This window comes from Dermacentor andersoni, chromosome 2 (genome assembly GCF_023375885.2).
Source record: "Dermacentor andersoni chromosome 2, qqDerAnde1_hic_scaffold, whole genome shotgun sequence".
Lineage (NCBI taxonomy): Eukaryota > Metazoa > Arthropoda > Arachnida > Ixodida > Ixodidae > Dermacentor > Dermacentor andersoni.
In genome coordinates this window covers 153,374,125-153,401,169 of record NC_092815.1, presented here as the reverse complement: position 1 = coordinate 153,401,169, position 27,045 = coordinate 153,374,125, and the positions used below count along the sequence as shown (strand labels likewise).

At 45.9% G+C, this 27,045-nt stretch overlaps 1 protein-coding gene across 1 annotated transcript in view; it reads right to left on the bottom strand.

Annotated features, from left to right (window-relative positions):
* Positions 1-27,045, bottom strand: part of LOC126540572 (rifampicin phosphotransferase-like) — a 119,050-nt gene that overhangs the window by 20,407 nt on the left and 71,598 nt on the right. Inside the window, exons 24-30 of the mRNA XM_050187411.3 lie at positions 22,615-22,719; positions 12,535-12,693; positions 11,214-11,348; positions 10,561-10,645; positions 4,308-4,393; positions 2,264-2,326; positions 1,286-1,378 (exon numbers count right to left, since the gene is read on the bottom strand). Of these exons, the coding sequence (XP_050043368.2) occupies positions 1,286-1,378; positions 2,264-2,326; positions 4,308-4,393; positions 10,561-10,645; positions 11,214-11,348; positions 12,535-12,693; positions 22,615-22,719 (726 nt within the window). The remainder of the gene's footprint in view (positions 1-1,285; positions 1,379-2,263; positions 2,327-4,307; positions 4,394-10,560; positions 10,646-11,213; positions 11,349-12,534; positions 12,694-22,614; positions 22,720-27,045) is intronic.

Genomic DNA, 27,045 nt, shown 5'->3' with positions numbered 1-27,045 from the left:
TTCCCATCAATTTTTTTTTTAAAAAAGCTCTTATACAGCTGCAGTGTCAGATACTTTCATTCAGTAAAGCGCAGTTGGCCCAAAGTTCCAGGCGACTCTGAAACATGCATTACAACACATTTTAAAAGTATATTTCTTCAGTCATTACAAATGATAGACTGACACTGCCTGTGCCCGAGTTACATCATTTGGTTTAATGATGCTGTACACTCGTTCGACAGACAGTCCCGATGGTAGGATAATCGTTTGTTTCTTTTCTAGAGACTCGCCGTATTACACCGTTAATTTTAATTTATCACACAATCATTTCACGTTTTCTAACAAACAAGTTTCCACCAATTTATTAAGCCACATGTGGTAGTCAGTTAGGGGCTACGGGCATTACGATCAAGAAAAAACTATTCGTTCATCATTGCCGACTGAACGCAGCATGTCGAACTTTCCATCACAACTCGCAATGCCATCATTCAGTAAACGGAATTGAAGTCCCGTTTGGCAAGCAGCTGGTTCAATTCACTCACAGCTTATTGACTGTGATTTTTCTTTAAGGGGAGTTTTCTTTGTCTCTCGTATGAGCTATGACACACGCCGTTTTTTTTCGGTAATATTTGTGGATGTAAACACGTTCCTTAAGCCTCTGACGTGCTGTATGTCATTCCGAGTCGACAGCTTGGGCCACTATAGGTATGTGCCCGAATAGAGAAATTGCCGCCGGGAGCTGCGTGGCTTAACAGACAACTTGAATCACTCGGTATGTGCCACTGGCTGTCTAACCAAGCAAAGAACTTCGGCACTGGGTATGTTCCACAAGGTGTGTGCCTATTCTTGTCCGGTCCCGCGGATAGGATGTGCCACTGTGGCGTCAGAGGTGTAAATGGCTTAATGTATGTAGATATGACTCGTACCTCGTATGTGTGGTGCTTTTCGCCACATAAAACTCTTACGTACATTCTTTCCTCAACATGCTTCATACATCACCTTTGTCATCGTAACGAAGATAGCTAACAGCTACACGCAGGCAATTAAATGGAGCCCGTGTCATCTGCTACTGCTGCTACTTCGCTAACTCAAAGAAGGTTCGCGTCACTTAGACCCCAACGTTACGTTGGATCTGCGAACTCATTTCTTCTTCGTTGTACTGGTGGATTGCACTGGCAAAAACAAATGGCAGTTACAAATGTGTACGCCTTGACTGAAAGTGATAGAAATGCTTTGCTTCTGTTCAAAACAGGCTAAACACTCAGCGCGTATTAATAAACAAATTTAAATACGACGGCTTCGATACCTCCTTAACGGCACGATGGCCATGCTTCTTGATGAACTCCCGGTACTTCTTTCCGCAGTCGCTTTCGGTCGTTGACAGCCATTTACAGGCCTCCTGTTGAATGAGGAAAGGCAAAATCGGTTTACGACTATCAACTCTGAGCACTTGCGACCAACAGCCTGTGTAATGCGCGGGAATTTCGAACTTCACGTGGATCTGGAAGTTCCAGATGCTTACACTACAGTTGCCAACGAAAAGCACTAAACGTAGGGCGCCGAAACACAAGACGTAGAATGCGATGCTGACTGCGGAGAGAATATTTTGTTTCGTGGAGAGTACCTCATAAAATTTCAGTAGTAGATGTCGAGGGTTCCAACTTAGACATCAGCTATTCGCTGGTTTGCTGTCCAGAACTGTTTGTCAGTTACCATTAACAAGAGGGCTTCGAATAAGGCGCATATGAGTGTTGTAGGCAATACGAAAAAGTTAAGTTTCGATGTAAATTTTAATGGCGTTGTGTCTCACGTCTGCGACAAACTTAATATACCCCCGTTACAGAAGTTGGAAGGACGGAATAAGAAAAGCATCCGTGTTTTTGGCCCTCTGCAATTGACGTGCGTGGGACACTTCCCATAGATCTTGGATCATATGAACACGCGGCCAAGTTGCAGAACCGATGCCAAATTCTACTGGCTCTGGAATTTAGATTTAGCCGTACGTTCAAGAGTGCATATTAAGCTGCAGTCCTCTACTATGGCGTCCGTTATACATAATGTGTGACCTTGGAATGGTGCGCCTCAAATGTTATGTTATTCTGATTTTATTTAATTAACGTTTCTTACATCATTAACAATCTGAAGTAGCTCTCAATGACCGACGTAACGTGGTAGTTTAACCTGTCATTTGTGCTTGGTGCCCTCGAAAACATGAAGAATGGCAGTGCTCATCTGTTTCACCACGTTAAAATAATGTTAGGACATACTCCTGGGATGCATTCACCTCTGTGGTCATGCTGACGAATTGATCTTTCTCTGCAGACTCCCTCAGCACTCGACCCAGCTCCTGCGGTAAATAAACGAGAAAGCGCACCAGAAGGCAAACGATATAAAAGGTTATCCTTAAAGGCTGTTTGAGGCTAACTATTACTTAGCTTTCATTTTTCGCACTAAATCTACAAAGTAACGTCCGTACGAATTACTAATATTGTACGGCTGCCCTTATTGTTAAATCGACTCAGCCATATACTTAGTAACGGCAATTGGCATGAAGATGAAGTACGGAATAGAAATCCAATAGGTAAGCCGTGCCCGCAAATACGGCAACTATAGAATCCGTATTGTCAAGAAGCAAAAAATAGTGTCTTGTGTCAGAACTTTGTCGTGCGAGTTAAGAAGAGCTGCCGAAATTGTGTTTCTACAACGTAACTCTTTATTGCGCGAACATCTGCTGATAAGGACTAGCAGCACTCGTATCTCAGTGGTAGCGGTGAGCACGCTCGTTCATCCTCGAATTTGGCCGCACCGGTCTAGTTCGTCCGTTATTTAAACGTCTGTTAACACGCATTCGATATGAAGGAGCGATCAATATGCGTGATTCGCCATGCAATAACGCTATAACTTATACATGCATGCGGGCGTGATGCCACTGACTGCCGCGCAAATTGCCATGTTTGCGTGCCGAGATCACGCTTTGATATTAATATACCCTTGCTACTGGACCTTCTTTGTGGCAGCAACACAAAAATGCCGAAATAAGTCACCGTCACAGTTTTATCTCACGCTGAGGATAAATCAATGGCGATGCTTGAGCTCTATCATTCAGGTGGCGTGTTTGTTTTAACGCAGCTAAGCCCGGAGACACGGCGCCGAGCAGGGAAAGTGTCTTTATTTCCACCTAGCAGGAAGCGCCAGCATCCGCATTCCTGATGCGGCACAGCTGTTCGCTTCATGGCTAATTTGATTCATTGCTGTACCATGGTATGCGATGACGTCAGGCTAAAATGTTGGTCTCTCGGCTTGTCCTCCGTGGCGAAGAGGAGGAGCATGCTCATAGGAACTGTTGCGTAACATATGACCGTAGCGAGTCACGAATCGGGCAAACTACAATATGACCTAAGCGCTTGTGCTTGTGTGCAATCGAGAACGTAGAAAACTGTTTGCGACGGGCGCTCAAGATCATCAGTCCAGAATTCGTCGCTACACAAACAGAGAGAGCGTTTACGAAATGCCGGATAATGTAGGTGCCTTTTGAGCCGAACGACGACTTCATAGCAGTGATGACCCCTAATGAAAGAACCACGGACACGTTAAACCTTACAGTTTTATTTCATACAGAGAAGATGTTAGCCTCTCGTTAGTCGGCACTTTTCGTGTCCATGTCAGCGGGCAAAAAATGTGGGCCGATCCCGGATGCAATGCAATAGCGGGCCAACCCGTGGTGGAGCGAAGCAGGCTTCACACGCTCAGCAAAGTGAAGCGAAAAATGCATAAATTCGTCCGAATAACAAACGTATAGAATAGTATTCGCTTAAAAAAAAAAATTAAGAATCCGAAACACATAATTAATGACCAGGCGCTCCTGATAACAATGCGATCTGTTTCCCGGTAAATAATGCTGTTGCGCAAGCTGCCGTCGCCGCGGCAGCTTGACGTCACTAGCCTCTCTCATACAAAAGGACCAGCCTAGTGACTGGTTTCATTGTTGTCGCCGCACCCTTATGGGTAGACAGCGGGTAGTTCGCACTCCTGAGGAGCAACATGAGTACGAGGAGAGGCAAAGGGAAAAAGAAACGGCATTACGACCATCGATGTGTCCTGTCAAAATTATCAGTACTCCGATTGCTCTAGATTACCATTACTGTCATTACCCTATAGCAATAAAGCATCGCATACCCCACCTGGGCAGTTGTAGTGGTGGTTTTCAACTGCTTCACTGGACATCCAACTTTCAGAGGGCCGGGGCGACGAGCCAATGCTTTACGCAACTTCGGCTTCGGTCGCGATATTTCGCGCAGACATTGCACCGCATGCTTATATAAGCTCACCTGAATCATTCGCGGCACGTCGGCGCACTCCGCATCTGTGCCTCGTAAGATCTTGGACAACTCGCTGAAGACCTCGTTGTCGAGCCCTACAAGGAAAGAAAAGAAAGAGCGTGTCTTCACCGTCATATTTATTTAGAAAATAAAAACAGACGTGAGACCAAAACTGAACCATCTGCATTGTAGAGCTACCTGGTGAAACGTCCTCTATATTTGTGCTCCATTAAACAATGAATGACCTAACTTACATTATTGGTGAATGACTTTGCTGCTGTAATGTGAAATGTTTAGCTTTTAGAATTTGTTGTAAAATATATGGAGTGGCAACTTTTAAGTTTTATGGAATTTTTAAAAACAGCCTGTTCCACATAGTATAATTCTTGTCCTTGAGCTGTATTATTCAGAGAGGTGGACAAAACGTGCATGAGAATTCGAAACACCTATTAAATATAATAACGAACATTCACTAATTAATTTTCGAGTCACACCTTAAGGCACATATTGCCTTTTACTAATTGTAGCCGATGAGCATGCAAGGCGTGACCACTTACAATAAATTTCCAGAATGACGTCAGTTTGGAGCTATGCGCCATCGAACTCGCCGTAAAACGCACTGTTATTCCACTTACATTTTTTTAAGAAAACGCTCGTTTACATATTGAAGCACAAAAGTAACGGGAACGCCCATGTATTTCGTCCTACACTTTATATTATCTCGAAAGTGGTGTCATCCTGGAAATTCATTTCAAGTGGATACGTCCTGCAAGCTGGGCGGCTACAGTTCGTGAAGTGGCATACAATGTATGGGACGTAAATCAAGTAAAAAAGAAGATAATTAGTGAATTTTCTCTAATTAGTTCCATATTTGTTTCGATTTGTCATGTTAGTACTTTCCGTCTGTACCAATAGTCTAGCTCAACGACAAGCATTACGCGATCTCCCACAGGCGATCACTAAAAAATCCGTCAAATTTAAAATGATCATCCTGTGGGTTGCAGACGGATGCTTCTCCTGTGTAGCAGATTATTACACTGTTGCAAGTAAGCCCGCACAATAAAATTATGGAAAAAGAAGGCAGAAAAGCAGTGGCTTCTTCCTAGCGCCACACAACGCTGCTTCCCTCAAACTTTGTGAGCAGCACAGGTAAGTCACTCTACCTGAAGAAAGTTTTATTGATGCGAAAGCATCAACTGGCTCAGTGAAAGGAAAATATTCGTGGGGCCGCAACATTCATATTGGAACGGATTGCCAGCGAAGCGATTTAGGCTGCACACATGGGCTGCATAGATGAGCTGCATACATTATAAAATCATACATTCTATTTTTCTTTTTTTTTGCGCCAACACAAGCGCCGCCGCAGTCACTGCACTTCGCACGCATCTGCCGCAACCGCTGCCGCAGCCGCGCCGGCACCTCCGACATGCGTGACGTTATAACCACAACATCGCAGGCCACGTGCACAGGCGCCATTGCCACGCTCTTTCCCCCTATTATTATTCGTCAAAGAGGATCTAAAGCAAATAAAGCGCTTAAAGGCCAACTTGCCGCACTAAGTGCACTTCCTTACACAGGGTGTCCCACGTAACTTCAACCAAAATTTAAAATATGCAAAAGCCACGTAGCACGACAGAACCATGGTAATGTTGTTTGCAGTCGCTTGGAGAAACTTACATTATTCATTTCTTTCATTTCGCCTAATTAGATTATCAGCGTTCATTAATTATTAAATATCTGACACATTCCAATTACATTACAAAATTGTAGAGCAACATGAAAAACTCCCGATATTGATTTCTGTTGCTCAATACGTGCTACATAGAAGTGTTTTTCCGAGCGCAAGAGTACGCAAACACACGCACAGTGCCTAGAGCTGCCATTCGCGGCAATTTGGGGTGCATTCGCAGGCTTCTTGCACACTCTAAATGTTCCTTTTACGAAGCACGTATTCAGCAACAGAAAGCTGTATCGGGAGTTTTTCATGCTGCTCTACAATTTTCTCATTGTCACTTTTCATCTAATTCTAACATTTAAGAAGTTTAATATATAATTAACACTAATTATGTCATTAGGTGGAATGAAGAAAATAATCTGAGTACCTCCAAGCGACGGCAAACAACATTACCTCGATTCTGTCCAGCTACCTGGCATTGGCAGCTACGTGTTTAGCCACGTGGTTCTACTTCCCCGTGGCTCAAGAGTGCAAACTGACGTGCTACATAGGTTATAAACCTTGTGGGGTTGCGTCGAGACGAGGAAGAAGTGGCGCTATAGTACCGGAGGACAGAGAATCAAGAACTTCAACGCACTACCACAGGGATGTTTGCTCAGCCGTGGAGGAATTTATAATTGTTCCAGGAGATTTTCTGAAGCACTTCCTACGCTGTATTTTATTCATTTCTTCCTGACAATTTAACCGATTTTAGTAGTAACAACAATTTCCTAATATCATCCATATAATGGTTAATCACTGCGCTAGGTAGGTGCCATCATCAAAAGAAAAACCAATACAAATAGAGCAACGGCTTTACCTGTGCCCGATGAGATGTTTACACTTTGACGCAGTCGTAGAGGACTAACACTAGCGCGCGTTGACAACATTCGCCGAAAGGAAAGAGGGAAACACCGGGGAGCTACTGTTCGAGTATCAAGATGAAGGCTGACTCGGGCGGGCCTTCTACATCGACCGACCCGCTCATCGGCGTCACCAGCAAGGCCAGTCCACGCCAGCGTACCTTGACAGAGAGAGGTACGCCAGAATTTTGCAATTTGATGCACCATGGCAAGACTTATTACTGTCAGACACCGCCGAGTGAGTCGCCTTGAGGACAGAATTCGATGTCTATTAGGATTAACTTACTGCATATGCAGGCGAAGCAGGTTGGGCAACAGTCACAGCTCTTGGATATCTTAGTCAGACGGCATTACACAGAGCCGCTTCAAAAAAGGGATGCCGTAAAGGCGGACAATTTTGATGGTATATCAACGGCTGCAGCTACATGGATAGATGTTTATGAATGCGCCTTCCAACAAGATCATTGGGATCCAGATGATGAAAAGAAAACTCGAGCCATTTTTGACGGGAATCGTGAAAAAGGCTTCGACATGAAAATCTCAGACGACCTTGGGGAAACGTCGAGCCAATAGAAATAGAGCTTCCTGGCACCGTTTACAATGAACAGGCCATAACGGTGGAACAGTGTTAAGACACAAAGTCGGGAGCCTTCAAGAATATTTGTATGAAAAGCGAAGGCTTCTCCTACTCGCTGATGCGAGCCTTCCTTGCACATCAGTTGTGCCGCTTCCTGACTAGGTCAGCGTGGCGAAGTGCTTGAAATTTCTAGCACAAGAAAGTGTACAGTTTTTTCGGAGTGAACATTGCGAACAAATACATCAAGAACTTGCCAACATCTTATCTTCAGATCCAGTCTTGATACTCCCGGTCTTCAAAAAAAATTTCGAGCTCTGCACAGACGCATCAACTTATGGAACTGAGGCTGTCTTTTACCAACGGAATGACTCACAGGCACCAGGGCGCCCACTCAAGGCTCTAGATTATTACTGGTAAGCATTGACAAAAGTGCAAGAAAACTATGCTACTACGGAAAAGGGAACGCCTGAAGTGGAACGGCTGTCAGGTATTTCCGCTCATGCATTAAGGTCGACACTTCATGCTGTTTATAGACAATAAAGCACTTACCTATCTTCTCAGTCTCTCGCAACCCTCAGGTATAATTGTGAGGCAGATCAACGAATGGCAGCAAGTCACACTTGAAGTGACCCACTGACCAGGGGACAAGCTGCCAGAAGCTGATGCATTATCCTGGCTGCATATTTCACCATCAGCAAATACGGAAAATTTGTACACCATCGACATCTCATAAAGCACAGAGGAAATTGGAGCACAGGGCGAGAAGTTTTCCGTGCCAGAGACATGCCGGCCAGAAATCTTGCCACTTTACCGTGACAGCGCTCAGTAGAATAGGCATGACGGATTCTCAAAGAGCTTCTGGAAGATAAACCTGAGTTTTGCCTGGGAAAATCTCAAGGAAGCTTTACATGAATGTAACCGCATTCGCCACCTTTGTCAAATGTCCAAAACCGAATACAAACCTAAAGGAAGCAAAATCGTCACTCCGACGCATTAGAGCATACCCTTTGAAGTCGCCCCCTCGACTTAGTTTAAGTAAAATGTTAATTTGCTACCTTAAAAATTATTGTATTTATACCCTACCTTCCGTGATGGGTGGAAATGTTCCTAGGAATTTGCAGTTACTCAGCAAAGTAACACCTACACGGAGTGGCTGGGGTTACTTTAAATAAAGGTACGCCACTCTCGGAGTGGCGTACTTTTCTCTAAATAATAAAATCCTTGGCTTCCTGCATATCGCCAGTTAGAAATCGCCGGTTACTGTTGCTCTTCTAGAGACGGCCAAGACAGCGGAACAGCAAACGAAATATAAATTTGGAATAAAGAGAAACTTCGACAATGCGCAGTATGGTAAGTTCCCTGCAATTGCACCTGGAAGTTTTATACTCAATAAAGGGCTCAGAGGTCCCAAGTGCCAATTTAGTGGTCCATACATAGTTAACGATGAGATGAGCTAAGATGAAATCATCAAGTCAGTGTACCACGTGTCTCCGGCGAAGACAATCGTAGTAGCTCCATTGGGAACATCATCCAGTACCATCCCGGGAGGAATGGAATGAGAGGCGGCGGAAAATGTGGAGTGCCGTCAGGACGAGGACGAAGTGACTAAGTACCGTAGGATAAGAAGAGAAGAACGAGGAACAGTTTGATCCGTCTCCGTCGACCTCTTTACTAGCCAGTATGTCGAAATAGAGAAAAAACGGAGGAGGAAGCACCACCACAATACGCTACCTTACGAAATACGTGCTCCAGTCATGCCACTTGTACCAATTTCAGTTTTACCATCTCACAAAGGCAGATTGGTAAGCGTCTTGTGCCCATTAATCGGGAGACTGTGCATGCCGTCGTGGGCCATCTGCGCATGACTCTGGTGCCGACATTACAGGCAGGAACCCAATGCAACACGATTATTAAGTGGATCAACGCCGTTCTTCTTGCGCACGTAAGCATTCATTATTCTGCCTCGCAGCTGCGTTAGCTCGATGCATGGGATACAAAGCTTTTACTCCCACTATCAAGACGACACTTTCTCCTCCGTCGCATCGAGTGCAACTCATGAACGGCAATCTACTTGGCGGGGTCCGCCACCTTGTCTCTGGACAGGCAACGGCATCAGACACCCATATCAGTGGCACCGAGGAGCCACAAGACGTTCTTGCACAATATTTCGTTACAAGTATCAATGCTGGAATTCTGTGCAGCGCGCTCCTGCTCCCACAGCGTCCAGAAGTAAGAAAGACTGACCGTATGAAGCCGACCCTGAACACCGAACGTATATTACTGAGCTCACCGCCACACGAGAAGGATTGAACTCGCTGAAGCGTTTTGTCGAAGTCCCTCAGTATTGTTAGATTGTCATCAGCATCGACTCCACGCTAGGAGTTCGCAGTACTTTTCGCGAAGCTCCATATACGTGGCCATCAAATGCCCTCCACTAGCTCGCGAGAAACGCCTATTCCAGATCCGTATCTAGTGGATCCCATGTGCCGCTGCAGCTGGCCAGTTAGAGGTAAATTCTGACATTCTTCCGCCGACTGTATGTCACCCTGTACGGCAGTTTTCAAATGGATGAGGACAACTGCTACTCACTGACGCGCTTAATCCCCTAGAGAAAAAGGCGCTTCGGAGATGCTTTACGCCTGCGCTTAAGCTGGTTGCACTGCCCTGTGGTCAGAGCAATACTATGCCGCAATGGGGCGTTCTTGTCCATTTTGTGCCATCTCCATCAATGTTGTAAACGTGACAAACTTGCATTGGTCGTGCCCGGTGCTATAGCAAGCGTGTCTGCGACGTCTCGGAGCGATCGGGCTTCGTCCGGGCCACCCACTCGACTTGCGGCGTTTGATGCATGGGCCGTTGTCTTCGCTATAGTTTGTGCACGAAAGAATTTTTTTTTTGTTGCATGTGATTCACTATTCTTAGCTGTGCTGTAATTTGCAATATTCCTCCGGGCAGTCTTTCGAGAAAAAATGATAGTGTGAAAGGGTGTTTCCTTGCCACAATTACATCTTGTGTTTATCAAGTGCGCAAACTATTGAAATGTATTGTTGAGTGTGAAAACACAGAGTAAACAACACCATGCAATAAGAAATAACTAGGTGCACGTACCTCCTCTGGCACTGCTGAGAATACTAATAATGATGGAGTTGTAGAAGGAGGACGATATGGCTGCCTTCATCAGAAGAATAGCAGGCTGCAAGAAACACCATTGGTTACGATCACACGGAGATTTCGGCGATAATTATATACTAGAAAACTCTGCTTTACGGTAACTGATTCGTTTTATAAACTTCTCGATTGCTTTTTTAAACAGAAAGTATTCTGATCGGCCAAAGAAAGCATTCCGATCGAAGGCGCTTCGTTTTGCCATCGTAGTGCTGTGGCGAATCAGATGCCTCGTCGAGCGCGGAATTCTTTATATATTGCCCTTTCTGCTAGATAAATGTAGGTATAACGACATATGTATCTACATTAAACATTTCGCAAGACTATAAAACACTCGCTTCATGCTGTATTATTACGCGCACATTGTTTGATTTTTCGCGGTGACCATTCTGGTTCCGACTATCAGCGTTAGCGATATGCCCTTCGACGGAAGCCAACCGTAATGTATCCAAAGACTCTCGAATATAGCCGCAGATTCTGCATCCAAAAAGTGTTATTTAATCAGAGTGCGGGTGCTACGCGAATGCTGTTACACATTCTCGAATGTAAACTAGCGCGCAGATCCGTGGGGGGAGGGGGGGGGGGGGGCTTCTTACCTCACGTATGTGACGAAAGCTGCGTCCTATGTAATCATAGATCTGCTCGGCAGTGGACGCTTCATCAACTGACAGGCGGAGCTCCGCTGTTTTCTTTGTATTGCTTTCCACACCTTGGCTAACGGTGAGCATCGTCTGTGAGAAACATAGACAGTAGGAGTATAATTGAAACCATGTAAGAATTATGCAAATGCCACGCACTGTCAAAATTTTAAGCATGAGGTTTTACGTGTACAAACCACTTTCTGATTATGAGGCACGCCGTAGTGGGGGGACTCCGGAAATTTCGACCACCTGGGGTTCTTTAACGTGCACCTAAATCTAAGTACACGGGTGTTTGCGCATTTCGCCCCCCGTCGAAATGCGGACGCCGTGGTCGGGATTCCATCTCGCGACCTCATGCTTAGCAGCCCAACACCATAGCCACTAAGCAACCACGGTGGGTGCATTGTCAAAGTTAATATTATACCAAGCATTTTGCAGATAGCTGGCCACCCAGCATTGTTGCGGGCTCCGCATAGCATTGCCGGTTACAACAACGTAGGGCGAGCAGTTATGTGTTTAGCTCGAGAAAGTGTAAGATGCCAGAAGCAAGACGACAGTGACAGTGATAACTATAGTGTGACGCAGACGGTATGGTTTGTTATAATTATGTAATTAAAGATTACATGACTAAACAAACACAGTTTGGAAGAGCCAACACCGCACGCTCGCAAATAACCATTGTTGCCTCCGGCGATCATCAAGGGAGTGTTCTTACCCGTATTTTATTCCTAATATACATTAATGTCCGGCCTGGAAACCTCCAAACATAAGGTTATTCTTTGACAAATTTATATCAGATCACGAAATGAACTCACCTACAAATGATGAAACTCTAAATAATGCCCTTAAATTGGCAATTGAATCGACATGACATGTATGACACTATATGCATGGCACTCATGACAATACATGAGAAGTATGACATACGTTCATGACATGCCATGAGTGATATATGTAGCGTACGACTCATAACAAGACGTGAATGAAATGGCTGACATGAATTACATGATATGCATCGTATGTAAGCATCACATGCGGTGACATTCATGGTGATACATGACACGACGTAGTTGCTTTGATTCTGTCATAACGCGGACGCTCCCATTAACACATTACACGAGCGCGTTCCCCCAACTGGAAACTCTCTGAAGGGTACCGAATAATGCGTTGAAGACCCAACGAACTGCCTGCAAAATGCTTCGCGTAACATCGATTCCCACAACACATGGGATCTGCACATTTTTTTCTACCTGGAAATGTTACGACGTTTACTTACCTTTGCGATGTAGTAAAACTGCACAGGAAGTTTCCAGCGGGTAACCATCCTCATCCGTTTTATGCCAGCTTCCACTTCGTCGCCTGCGTCACGTCCCAATATGCTGTACATGAACGACTTCTCTATTAGGTTTCCGTCCGGTCCTGTCCTCCGTAAGCCCTGGAATATAGTTTACACATTCTCGTGGAAATTGCCTGGGATTACGCAGGCTGACTTCGTTGCACTCAACGTTACGCACTAGAAATGCACTACCCTAGCTTTTGTTTTCCAAGCTTTCTAAGCCTTGCATACTTTCAGTGCGCAGTTGAAACTGAAAAGCTGACACCAGTCGGAATTCACAAAAATGCAAACACCGGCAAGGATTTCACCAAAGCTGAGTGCAAAATCAAAAATGTGGTATATATATTGTTACGGAATCATGAAAGAAGAGAGAGAGGAAGAAGATCGTGACATGCTGGCTGCTGCGTGTTGTTACTAGTCAGACATTTTAAACCCCATTGACTCTGCTTTTATATACACTGTAAACACAGTCTTATACTCCCAACATCCCCGTAACATATTGCTGGAGGTGCGGTGTACCATGGCTGGAAACGGAGCTCCGCAGTGGACGCCGCATCACCGTCCGCACTATGAATGACGGTGAACACGCGGGATCAACGTCGTTGCTGCCTTCAACGTCACCATCGCCCGCTAAGTCGCTGTCCCCTTCGGTTGTGATTGTGAAACCCAAGGATCCCGGAACTTTCTGCGGGACTGATGGCGCCGACGTTGAAGAGTGGGTGTCTATGTACGAACGTGTGAGTGGAATAAACAGATGGGACCCTACGCTTATGCTAGCTAATCTGTTCTTCTACCTAAGAGGCACGGCAAAGGTGTGGTTCGAAAATCATGAAGAGGAGCTGACGAGCTGGCTCCAATGCAAAGAGAAGATAACAGACTTGTTTGGAAACCAGCCGGCCGTAAAATTGCCGCAAAGCAGGAACTGGCCTCTCGTGCCCAATCCCCCACAGAGTCCTACGTTTCGTATATCGAGTACGTTCTGGTGCTTTGTCGTAAAGCCGATCACGACATCACAGAAGCCGAGAAGGTAGGGCATGTGCTCAAGGAAATTGCTGACGACGCCCTTCATCTGCTCATGTGCAAAAGCTGCTCCACAGTTGATGCTATCATCAAAAAGTGCCAACAATTTGAGTTCGCCAAAACGCGACAGGTTCTGCACCCGTTCACCAGACTTCCCAATACTGCCGCAACGTCGGCGTGTGAAGATCAACCCGCACAGCAGCATGCGTCGCCATCAGAGGAAGTGGTGCGAGTCGCTCGACGTCAACTGGACGCGATTTCACCCGCAGCTTTCTGTTCGCGTAGCCTTGATGCTACCCCTTTTTCAGTTTCTCCCGTGCAAGCCATCGTTCGGCAAGAACTTGAAAACTTTGGCCTACATTCTGTCTGTGCTGTCACCAACCCCAGAACCAACGAACGCCCTTCTACTATTTTCGCTCGACCCCGACGCTTCTCTCCGCGTTCTCGCAACTAGACTGAATGGAAAACCGTGGACGACCAGCCGATATGTTTCACCTGTCGGCGCATTGGTTATGTCGCCAGATACTGTCGCAATTCGTGGCCCTCAACACCTCGCACGCCGACCAACCTGAGCCGTTTTAATGGAAATGCCCGCAATGTTTCGCCCACCGCCGAGTCTTAACAGCGCCGTCCACTCTGCTAGGAACACGTGGTACATGCCGGAGCCATATATTACCATATAGAAAGCGTCCCGATGGGCAGTCCTGTTTCGGTAATCGTGGCTGACCTGCTAATGCAGGTCAGCCACGATTGCACTTTCGTCATTGTCGAAAAGAAAAACCTGCATGCCATGCAAGAGACGCTTAATGACGTCCATCATGCCATTCAATTTACATGCGAGACGGAGAATAGTGGCAACCTAGGCTTTCTATGTGTGCTGGTACGTCGCAGCAAAGGAGGATCAGTGGAGGGAGGCAGCCGTATATCGCAAATCTTGCGATAGCCGGAGTATGCTGAGTTTTGACTCTCACCAGTACGTACGCTCCTGTCTCGTTGCGATGCACTGTCGTCAACGCAAACTTTCAGGGAGCAAGAATTAACTAATGTTGCCGCTCATTTGCATAAACGGAATTACCCTCAGCGCTGTGTCAATGATACGCGGCGCCGAATACAGAGACCCCGCAAGAGCAAGGCCGAAAGGCAGGCTTCCTTTGTGTGCATTCCGTATGTTCGAGGTGCAGCAAATGCAATGCGCAAGGCTTTACGGCCTTTGGGTGTTCGAACTGTGTTCAAACCCTCGTACGCATTGGCAAACGCGTTCCCGAAGCTAAATGACCTCACACCTCCGGACGAACAAAGCGGTGTCGTCTACAAGGTTGACTGCTCGGACTGTCATGCCGCTACATTGGCGAGACGGGGCGGCGACGTCGCACTCGACTCATGGAACACTTAAGGGACGTTACGAAAGCCATCCATGTCACACGTGCAATGATGGAACTGGTTGATCATTGTTTAACAAAAGGTCACATGTTCGCTTTTGATAATGTAACCACGTTAGCACGGGAACACCGATGGGGCCCAAGAACATTTGTGGAATCATGGTTTATCCGTCGCAAAAAAATCTGCCGTGGCTTCCTGCCGGATGTTTACGGCAGTATCGTACATAAATAGGATTTTTTTTCTCGTTTGTTGCCATTTGCGTACTGGTAATGTCACACCCATAGGTGGGGAAACGACTATGTTTTTGTTATATTTTATTGTTGAGTAAAGCCAGTGATAACACGTTGAAGTATGAGTTCCTCTGGCTTTTGGGACATTTTTTCACGTGATGCAGTCGCTCACCATTGCGGCGCGGACACTAGTCTCGCTCACCACAAACACGTCGCCCATCTTCCCGTTCGCCGCAGCCGCGTGGCCTTTCGTCCCCTGTGGCTTTCGGCCGCACCCTTTCGGAAAAATAAGAAATGCAGCCCTCGGAGGTGGTGCTGCATTGCCCACTACTGCAGCAAATCCTCTGTCTCTGCCCACAAAGAGAAGTGTAATTGACGTTAAAATAGGCGGCTTACCTGTCCAAGCACTCGTCGACAGTGGAGCCCACGTGTCTCTGATAAGTGCTAGCCTACGTAGACGTTTAAAGGAGGTCGTCACCCCAGCACCTGCCCGAGTGCTTCGTGTGGCCGACGGCGGCTTGCTGGTTGTACTTGGAATGTGTACTGCGCGCATAAATATAGCCGGCCGCCCTACTTCTGTTCTCTTTGCTGTGGTCGACAACTGCCCTCACGACATTATCTTTTGATTGAACTTTTTATCCCATCATTCCGCTCTCATCAACTGCGCAACCGGCGGTCTTCAGCTGGAACTGCCTCAAGGCGCCGGTGCTACGAGCACCGCTCCACCAGCCTTGTGTGCGCTTCAACATGTGCGTCTATCACCTGAGGCTGTCACGTACGTCGCATTGACCACACAGCCACAGATTCCCGATAGTGAAAATGTCCTTCGCTCCATCATCGACGAGCTTTTGAAGCGGAACGTTGCTCTTCCGCATACGCTGGTGACGATTACTAATAACAACGTCGTTCTTTCGCTTCTTAATTTCAGCCTGTGCTCTCAAGGGCTTTCAGCCGGCATGTTCTTGGCCAGCGTTTCTAGTAGATGCAAATATGACATTGAGAGTCTGAATGCCGAGAGTGACTTATTAGCGCCAATTGCAGCTGACAGCTCGGGTTTCTTAACGGATGACTTCGCGAAAATGATTGCACCTGACCTCACCTATACACAGGCCACGGACATACGACTCCTGCTTGAATCGTACAGTGACGTTTTTGATTTCGGCGATAGGACATTAGGCCAAACATCTGTTGTTCACCACCGTATAAACACTGGAGATACGAATCCTTGCAGTGTTTTGAATACTTCGGAATTTTACATTGAAAGTGTGTATGCCGAGAGCTGTTTCTTAGCACCGATCGCAGCTCACAGCTCTGATTACTCGCAATATTCTTCTAAAAACTAGTGACACTTAAACCTAGTTGTACTCACGCTCTGAATAAAGGAAGTGCGCGAACTAGAACAACGGCAGCCGCAAAACGAGTTTTGAACGAAGATGGTGCGGCCTCTTTTGTTCGTGGGCGATCGATCATAACGATTTGGCGACGAGCATCAACTGGCAGTTGCAAGACGTCAGCGTAGAGTTCTCTTGAGTCCTTCGAGCACCACTTCCAGTCACAGCAAGAGTATTTGAAACGAATGAAGCAGTCCTTCGATACCAACGACGTGCTAACGGACAAGAGTCGCGTCATCCTTCTGAGTTGCTGCGTACTCCATCCTATCGAGCCTTGCGCGGGGAAAGCCCACGGAAACTACTGTGACGATTTGCCTACAAACCCTCGAAAACCAATTCTAGGCGAAACCTTCAGGCGGGGTCAGTCGCTTCAAGTTCAATTCTCGCATCCGCGACGAGGCCACGTTGGTTGGCCACCGTGTAGCCGAAATCAAGAAGCTCTTAGAACAGTGCGATTTCGGAATGTTGCTCAACCATTTGCTTAGAGATAGCATTGTTTGTAGATCCTCAAATGCAAATCAGGCTCCTTGAGGTACCTAACATCTTGTTAGAATCCACAGAGACCTTGGTACTAAGTATGGAATCTGCTAAACGTGTTATGTTGGAACTTCGTGCTACTTGAGGAGAGCCTTCTGCAGAAATTACTGCTATCGAGGCTCCGCATACGAAGAATGTTAGTTGCTACCGCCGCGCTGAGACGCACTACACGACTAAGTGTCCTCACATTCATGATGTTTGCCATCTTTACCATAAAAACGGTCATATATCCAAAGTATGCAAGGAAAAAAGTGCGAATTCCAATCAGAGATCTGCCGTTCCCAAGCAAAAATATCCCCGGAAGAGGAATGTCGGAAACAAGCTGGATTGCAGGCAGCAGATGAGCCAGGAAACCAGGTTCGAACTTCATGCAGTAGACCTGAAACATACAATATGTAGACAATTTCTTCCACGTCACACCAAGCCTCTTAGGTCAATCCATTCATTATTCAACTTGAAATGCAAGGATGATCATTTACGATTGGGATTGACACAGGAGCGAGCGCATCCATAAATGGAGAGAAGCAATTACACCGTGAGTTTCCGAAATTCCATTGCACACATTTAAACGTTCAACTAAGGAGTTACACCAGCGAAATCAAACCTTTCCTTGGAAAGTTTATGGTATTAGCAAAGTACAATAATAGTCAGTACAACCTTATATTGCTGGTCTCCCATGGTAAAGCACAGTCGCTTCTCGGACGTAACTGGATGGAAGCGTCGCAGATGTCATTCGATATGCCACTCTTCAGCGTCACTAAAGTCTGTTCCATAAGTGGTGAGCGGCACTTATAGAGAAGCACCATGCGTTGTTTTCTGATGGGTCACGAACTTTCTAAGGCGTCACATTTAAACGTCCTATCAAATATGGATCAAAGCCCCGTCTTTTCAAGCCTAAAACAGTTCCGTTTGCGCTGATGGATGAAGTGTCTGAAGAAATACAACGGTTGCAGCGGGACGACCATACAACCTGTATGCTCGTCTGAATGAGCATTGCTATTGATCCCGTCCTCAAGAAAGATCATCGGATTCACATACGTGAAGTTTGCAAGGTGGCTGTGAATACTCTTGCAAGTGTGGACAAGTACCCAATTCCCAGCGCTGAAGAGTTGCGGACGAAAATATCAGGTGGATTCAAATTTACTCAGTTAGATCTGAAGGACGCTTATCAGCATCTGATTGTCGACCCGGCATCTATGAAGTACACAACTCTCCACATACCAAAAGGTTTCTTCGAATATGAGAGACTTCCTTTTAGGATGGAAATCCTTCTTCCACGTCTGCGCCCCATTGCACTATGCTCTGGGGGCATCCTGCTTACAGGCACCGACGACAAGAACCATGTGAACAAGCTCTCGAAAGTATTTGTAGAATACCAGCCTCAAGGTCAAATATAGCGAATGATAATTCATGGTGTCATCTGTCGAGTACTTAGGCCATGTCAGTGATGTTACTTGGCTGCACCCTGCTCCACGCGAGATTAAGGTCGCTCTTTGCTTGCTTCTACCAAGCAACGTCAACAAGCTAGTCTTGGTGAGACACTGCAGGGCGTTTTTGCCAAATCTATCTTTCGTTCTCAATCCGCTGCATCACCTTCTGGCGAATAATGTACCTTGCACTTGAAAAAACGAGCGTGAAAATTCATTTATAGAAACAAAGTAACTGTAACTACAGCTCCTCTATTGGTTCACTATAACCCCAATAAAAGCTCTTCCTCATCGTGATGCTCATAAGCTCGAACATCTCATCGTGTTTGCATGTAGAAGTGCGCAACGCACCGAGAATTGCTGCCAGTTCAACAAGGAGGATTTAGCGTTAACCTCCAGAGTTACAAGATTCTACTAATGCCCCTTGGGATTGCATTTCCTCGCTGTCATAAATCACAAGCCGTTATTCGGATTTCTTGGCCAAGACAAGGCTATTCCAGATCGCAGTTATCTTAGAATTGCGCACTGAGCTATGTTATTTGCTTGCCAAACCTGTCTTCAGTTCTCAAGCGGCATCATCACCTTCTGGCGCATAACATACCGTGGACTTGAAAAAGAAGAGCATGAACATTCGTTTCTAGAAGCAAAGTTCCTTGCAACTGCAGCTCCTCCATTGGCTCATATACAGTACAAGAATAAAGATGGGGTCTACTGATGCACTGAGCCGTTTGCCACTGAAATGCGACAACTTCATTGTAGAACGTCCCTGAGATATATTCATGTTGTAAGAACATTACCTTCGAGTTTTGTCATACGAAACAGTAAGCAAAGCGTCTACGAAAGTCCTTCTCTTGTCTAAAGTTCATGACGTACTTTTGCAAGGAGATGACCTTCCACAGGAAGCTAAATGAAAAACGTTCAAGGCACATGAGCTTGAGGTTAGTCTTCAGGACAAAGCTGTTCTCCGGGGAACAAGGGTCGTAATCGCAGCTGCGCTTCAAGCGGAAGTGCTCAATCGTTTACATGAAAGTCATCCAGTTATTGAGAAAAACAAATCTATAGCCCGAAGGCATGTATGGTGACCCAACATTCACCACGATATTGTTGGGAAGGTCAAGTCTTGCATAGTATGCCAAGAACATGAGCGTATGCCACAACCAGGGCCATCAACGGCTTAGCCGTTTCCGAAGAATTCTTGGTCACGCCTCCACATTGATTTCAGTGGACCGTTGGAATTACTTCTTAACAATCATTGATGCCTACTCAAAGTGAGTTGAAGTTCTGGCAGTCTCATTTCCATGTTCTGAAGTGATGACCAACACGATGTCCATAAATGAGGTTAGTGCAGCTTCGCATTGTCTTTCATTAATGAAATCCTTCAATCCTGTTGAAAGTAAAAGCAACAGCATGGTTTCTTATATCACCACGAACTACCTCTTCGTGTAGACCTCGACGAACCATTATTATTGGGCTACTGCCTTTCGACATCAAATATGCAATATAATGCTAGTTGTCATGACAGTGCCTAATTATCTCACGTTAACATCGTCTGCGCGCACAAAATGAATTTGCATTTGGTCTCTTCATTGGTTTCTGCCTTCCTCAGTCTAAGTGACGTAATCGTCGGGCTTATTATGCTTCACAGCATGTACAGTTGACTCGACGGTATTGCTAATAGACGAAAACTTCCGATCTCCTCGATTGACATTAAGGGTCCTAATTGTCTTATATTTCCACAACCGCAAAATTGCTTAGGTGATTTATTGCCATACGTCGTGCATTTGACGCGCCCCTCTGCCGGAAGTGCTGTTTTCGCTGCGCTACAATACTATTCTCGCTGTTAGAGGTGTGTTTTACATTGCCATTTCTCTCAGGCAATAATTCCAAGACGAGAATCCATTCACACTGCAGCTTAGCCGTTCCCAGAGTTTTAGTAAAGGCGATGTATTTGTTGTGCAAAGAAATAACATGTAGTCCCCTATAGTCTATGATTACAAAGAAAAAAACATTTCAATTTGGCATGCATATTGTTACAAATAATGCCGATTGTATGTAATCGTAAGTATTCTTCTAATGCCTACCGTATAAGCTGTACCTACGTACGGTACGTAGGCCGCAATACCTCACTCATACTTGCATAAAGCAACGCATAACCCATTAGTACGAATACTGACAAAAAGTGGTGACGTTTCACTCGTGAAACATGGGAGTTACGTTTTGACAGGTGGACAAAGCTTTGACAAGACGCTGAAATTCCGTCATATCTCGTGAAGCACACTCATTGGGACCCCTTTTACAAAATAAATTCGTTAGTCTCTCGGCTGCACCAAAAGTTGGTACCGCGTGCGTAAGTTACAAAATGTGTCGAGCGGTAGTTACAAAACATTGTGCGAGGATAGCTACGATCAAGTTAGCGGTCCTGCAGCCGCATATCGAGTGCAGTACCCGTTATTCCATTTTCACGATGTAGTGATGGTACATATTTTAACTCTTGTGCTCAAAATGAAGTTTTTTAATTAAACTCTACGCGCCACCAAATTCGGCTATATGGGCTCCCATGTTATACGTATATACATGACCTAACGTAAAGCTTCTTCTTGAGCACTCGTTCATTCGCGAAAGCATTTAAGTGCAGAACAAACTTAATGGTTCACTTTGAAATCTACCATCCTCAACTTTGGCACTAAGTATGACACAATTTTGCGCTAGCTGTTATTGTTACATAATAGTGCTTATAGCTTGTCTTCAAAAGTATCTACAAGAAACCCTTCCTCAAGGATTTTGAATATGATGTTTTTTGTTTAATTCTTTTTCTTTAAACGGCGAGATCTAACAGCTGCTAAAAGTGCAAGTACTTTGCACGGCATCCAATGGCCCCATACTTTGCAGCAATGGTATGTATCGACTGTGGGCACAGAGGCAGGAAGGCGGGCCTTCGTTGTCTTCCCGGATACGTCCAGGGGACGGCTGTAGTAGTTTATTTGTAGACAATTAAGAGATCATAATACATTACTAGTGGACGGCAGGAATTAAGGAGGCTGGTGGCAGTCTATGAGGACTCCCAAATATGTTTTAGTAGATAAATCTCTTTTTTTTTTACTCGTGCGAGCGTGTTAGTCTTGAAACCATTGTTACCAACTGCAGTATTCTTTGTTAGTATTGCACGATAAAGTACTCACACTGGGCGGTTCATGGTTTTATCATGCAATCAGTCGATAGGCTAACTTTAGAGCATCCGTTTGTAGCATTTATTGCTCAGTTTCTTGTGGTATGCAGTAGGCTGTCGTCAAGACGCATATCAAGGAGCCCGTAAAGATCTGTTCATCTTTTCAGAAATTCTTTCTAGCAGAACCACGCTGCACAAGAAAAATTCTACTATTTCTAGTGTGTCCCAATAGGGCTGACGCAAAATAATAAATGAAGTACCATTAAAATACTAAACTGAAATAAAATTCTAATAGATATTTATTGGAATGGTGTAACATAAGGCTTAGCCTTTTGCACTCTTGTCTGAGGTGTTGCTTGCCGCGACTGTGCGAATATACGCACAGTCAAGACCGCTGTAATTTCATTTAGTTTCCTCATAACGTTTTCACAGCTGGTTCTCGCGGCTTTAAAGCAGCGTTCTCATTATAATGATCAATCCGCAGAGGCACTCGTGATATATTGCTTCTTCAATGTCAGCCCAGCAGGCTTTTACGTCATCGTTGACACTGGGGCAGTCAGCTCCAAAGAAGCACCATTTGCTTCTCATCAACTAACAGACTCGGCTTTTCCAAGTTTTTCTATCCGGACCTCGCGGCGAGCCGAGTAGCGGGAATTCAGCTGAATCAACTGCATTCTTCATACTCCAGTAAATATTTTTGCGTTGAGTTTATAGGTAGCCAAAGTGAATTATCACTCACTGTTCCATCATATCCAAAAATTCATCATAACCAGGTTAGGGTTAACCGGAATCTACTGTAACTCCATGATTGGAGCATTAGTTCTACGCCGTTGATGTGTTGATCATGATTTTGGTACCAGTATACTTACATCAGACAACCAAATGAAGTAGTTGTAGCGATAAATTGGTCCCCATGGCGTCATGTATTGGGATCGATCAGGGCTGCTGGCGTACACCAATGCCATGGCAGTGTCCTGCAAGAAATACCGATAACAAATTATCGCTTCAAAAGAGTGCATTGAACGTGCCAGACAGCTTCCAATCGCTCGAAAAAAAACACGTAACTGTCACGCGGGACGCTTTATCAGTGACTTTTTTAGCATTATGAGCGTTATGACCAAATTCGTGTACGTGTTCTGTGGGCTGACATAGAGCGTGTATTCTGCTCCGCAAGCACCGCCACTATAACCAGGGAAGCCGAGCATGCTCTTAACGGCTATATTTGCAGCTGTAGCAGCGCACAAATTGGAAGCGGTGTTCCGTGTACTTCCTAAAAGTACCATCTTAGATTACTCACAAAGCGTTACTATGGAAACATTTCTAGTACTATAATGTTTCGCGCTAGGCAAGGTGTTCTACCTGTCGTAACGCAAATTGAGCATACGGCTGCTGGATGGCTTGAGCCAAGTGCGCTTAAGTAATGTATTTGTTGGAGCTCGAAGCCACAGATACAATTACAGAGCACAAGAATGAGCTGGTTTGTTCTTTCGCTAAATAACGAGAGCAAAACGCATCACAACTGACTTTTAGGGTAGCAGTAGCCGCAGCCACAGTCCGGGGATCCGTGAATCTCGCAGCAAAGCTGATGCTTGTATTTGGAGGGGCACCATGGGATACACTTATGCCCGCCTTGCTGCGAGGAAAGCCGCCCCAAGCCAATCTCACAGCTCTCTTAGTTGTCCATGTAGAGGGCCAGAAAAGCCCGGCGCGCAGCCGCAAAAGCAGCGCCTTGATAAGGGAAACAGTGGCGCGGCAGAAACTAAGCGGCCGTGGCTGCAATAAGTGCAAAGGCGCCTTTGTCGTCGCTGCTGGCAGTAAACTATCGCCAGTACGTTGAAGTGCAAACCGTGAATTATACAATAACGGACACATTTCCTATCCAGGGTCTTAATTCACAAAAGCTTTCCTTCAGAAGAACATTTTGTCATTGGCTGGTCCCTTTTGCTGTAGTAATGTGTTCAATATAAAGCCGTTTCCAAACTCCCGAATGGTGGTCCTTGTCGCATTGGTCCCTTTGTTGATCATGTCGGAATCTGACTGTTTTTCATTCTGACACCACTATACAATCGAAACGGGGATTATTGTACTCGTGCGTTCGTCCATTATGCTGTGGTTTCGTCATCTAGGTGACCTCCGCATCATCATCTTCATACTCATAATATGGTGCAGAGAAACTAACAGTGCGTGAGTGAGTGAGGGAAATAACTTTATTGGGTCTAACGCAGACGAAGGGGAGACCCCGCGCCAACCGGCTAGTCCCACGCAGGGACCGCGAAGCCGAGCTTGACGGCCCGATCGCGGGCACTCTGGACGGCCAGGGTTTGGTCATTGAGTTCGGGGCTGCCCAAGAGCGCAGCCCACCTATCCTCGGTGAAGGAGGAATCGATGGCTTCACACTCCCACAACACATGATCCAATGTCGCCGTTAGTCCAAAGGCAGGACAGCCTGCACTGGGATACCTTTTAGGATATATTGCATGAAGAACCGCAAGGTTAGGATACGCACGGGCTTGTAAAAGCCGAAGGGTCACCGCCCGCGCCCTGCATAAAGCGGGGTGCGTGAGGGGGAATACCCGTCTTGACAGATTGTAGTGTGTGGTAACCTCATTGAACGTGATCAAGGGTTCCTCGCGGGACAGGAGGACTGCGGAGGCGGCGCGGTCAGTGAGTCCTCGCGCGGCCTCATGCGCACCCTCGTTAAGATTAGGAGAGCCCTCAGTCGACCCCATGTGAGCGGGAAACCAAGTGATAGAATGCGGAGAGATACTTTTGGCGCTTTGGAGAATTCGGAGGGCCTGAGGGGAGACACTCTCGGTTTGGCAGGTCTTAATGGCTGCCTTGGAATCGCTATATATTGCGTCTCTGCGACCGTCGAGCACAACCAGCGCAATTGCAACCTATTCGGCTACAACGGGCCTCGACGTGCGTACCGTAGCGCTGCAAGTGAGCCTAGAACTGACCCACCAACACCACAGTGGATTGAACTTCTGTCCCTGTGACAACCCTAGAAAAAAGTTTATGCTACATATCCAATATTCGAGTATGATCATATGAAAAGACAGATGAACCTTATCACGTGTGAAACAATCACAAAATATTGTTGCATATGTGACGTGCGCGTCACAAAACTTTTCATGCGTTTGTAGCGCCCCCGTTAACGTGATGACGACGAAGACAAATTTTGCTCGGATATGCGGAGGGGAACGCGTTTCGCGCCCGGTTGGACAGTCGCGACAAGTCAAGATATTCGACGAATCTGTAGCCGTGTTCAACGCGCCCGCGTGCGTGGCCATGCCAGCTCCTCCGATAAAGATGGCCTCATTTTTTGTTCAGCTGCCACATAATTATTGACTGTGGACGCTCAAATGAAAGCGCCAACAACGACCGGGTCATCACAGTTTATCACCGAGCCCCACCTACGCCTATGTATCAGCTTGGTCACTTCCACATCGACTATGGAGTGCGCCAGTCTTTTTTAACGGCCAATGCTTCTGAAGGAGTCGCAGAACCCGCGTAAGGCTCTTCACACTTGGCACCTTGTAAGAGCTGCATACTGGTAAAATCTTCCACCGCACCGGTACCATAGAAACTACGATGGAGTGACTACACGTCCACAGCGCTTTCCTCGCCTCGTCCGTTCCATGACTACTAAGACCCTCCCACTCCACTGCAGGTCCCGTCAAATCCTCTGCAGGTGCGCCTGCTAGTTTTCAACAAAGATCTCCTTGCATCCAAGCCCACACGTACCACCACGTCGACATGCACTTGACTCGAGTTGCATGGCATGGCTAGTCTAAGTCCTGGCGTTGATACAGCCGCGAGCTGTTCCTTTGCGACTGGTGATACGAATACCGATGCTCCTGTTCTCAGACAGGTCCCACGGCAACAACATAATGAGCCTGGTCCGCCTGCTGTCACGTGCACTGCAACTCCTCACAACACCAGCGTCTTTCGTGCTGTACCGTTGCTTTCTGATTCCACTTACAGTGCTCCATCAGTGTACCAGCTCTAACGTCCCAGAGACATGGTCATGACGACAGTGGCGTATCCGCTATTTTTCGAGGGGGAGGGGGCAAGTCACCTCTCTCTCCGTCTCTCTCCCTGCTTATATATATATATATATATATATATATATATATATATATATATATATATATATATATATATAAAATGATCGCAGTACGTTCCACGTTGGATTGCTCTACTGCCGCTGCTCTGTCCGCATTGACGCCTCACGCCAACAACGGCAGCTACACTACCCTGCATATAATTTCCCCTTTGACTTCTGCAGTACCTGTCTACTTTTCGTATGCTTTACGACAAAATCTGACGCGGAGGGTTCCTTGCAAGGGGAGCGGAGGTTAGGTTAGCAGCATCTATCTAACCTCCCTCCCACCCGGCTCCTTCCGGGCGGGAAGGAGGTAAGGTAGATGCCGCTTTAGTGGCCACAGACCAATGAACGATGACATGTTCTTTATATAATATGTTAATGACAGGTTGATTTGTTGGGCAATGTTATTTGCAGGTTATACAAAAGTTCACGTTCACGACTGGGCGGAGAACGCACACTCGGGCCTAGGTGGCACGTATACTGCCAACTTTGCCTCCCTTGCGGATAAGAAAGGCTGGAAAATGCGTCTTTGTCATCGACAGATCTATTTTTCAATCGTGATTTATGAACCATTACATTCTAGTGTTGCCAAGATTTTCGGACGCGTGTCATTGAAGTGAGACAAAAAAGTCACTAATGCACTAGCTAAAACTGTGAGGTGTATTTAGGAATGTAGGTATTTTGAAACACTAATGAAAGCTAGCGTGAAGTAAATAACTTGTGGAGACGTGTCTGTTGGTCTAATGTTCGTTCAGCTGAAGGAAAACGGTGAACTTACCAACAGAGTATAGAGGGCTTTAGCTTTAGCAAGGTATGTAAATATTTAAATATTTTTTTTATTATTATTAAATACATTAGTAAACCTATAGCCATATATATGAGAATCGGGAAATATTGAAGTTTCGAATATGAGTAGTTGGTGTGTAATATTTTATCCCTATTCGAAAATCTATTGGGAAGTTTCCAACATCAAAACTAACCAAATATTTCGCAACAACCGACCGTGCAAATCGGGTTAATGTTCTCCACCTGCTGGACAACGTATCGCGAATTATAATTATCAGAAGCAAAACAGCGGCAAGGTTTTGGATGCAATGCAGAAACCAGATCGTCAATACAAGCTTTCTTCTCGGTTTTTCAGGACCCTCCGTGGTTGCGTAGCGGCTACCGTGTTGGGCTGCTAAGCACG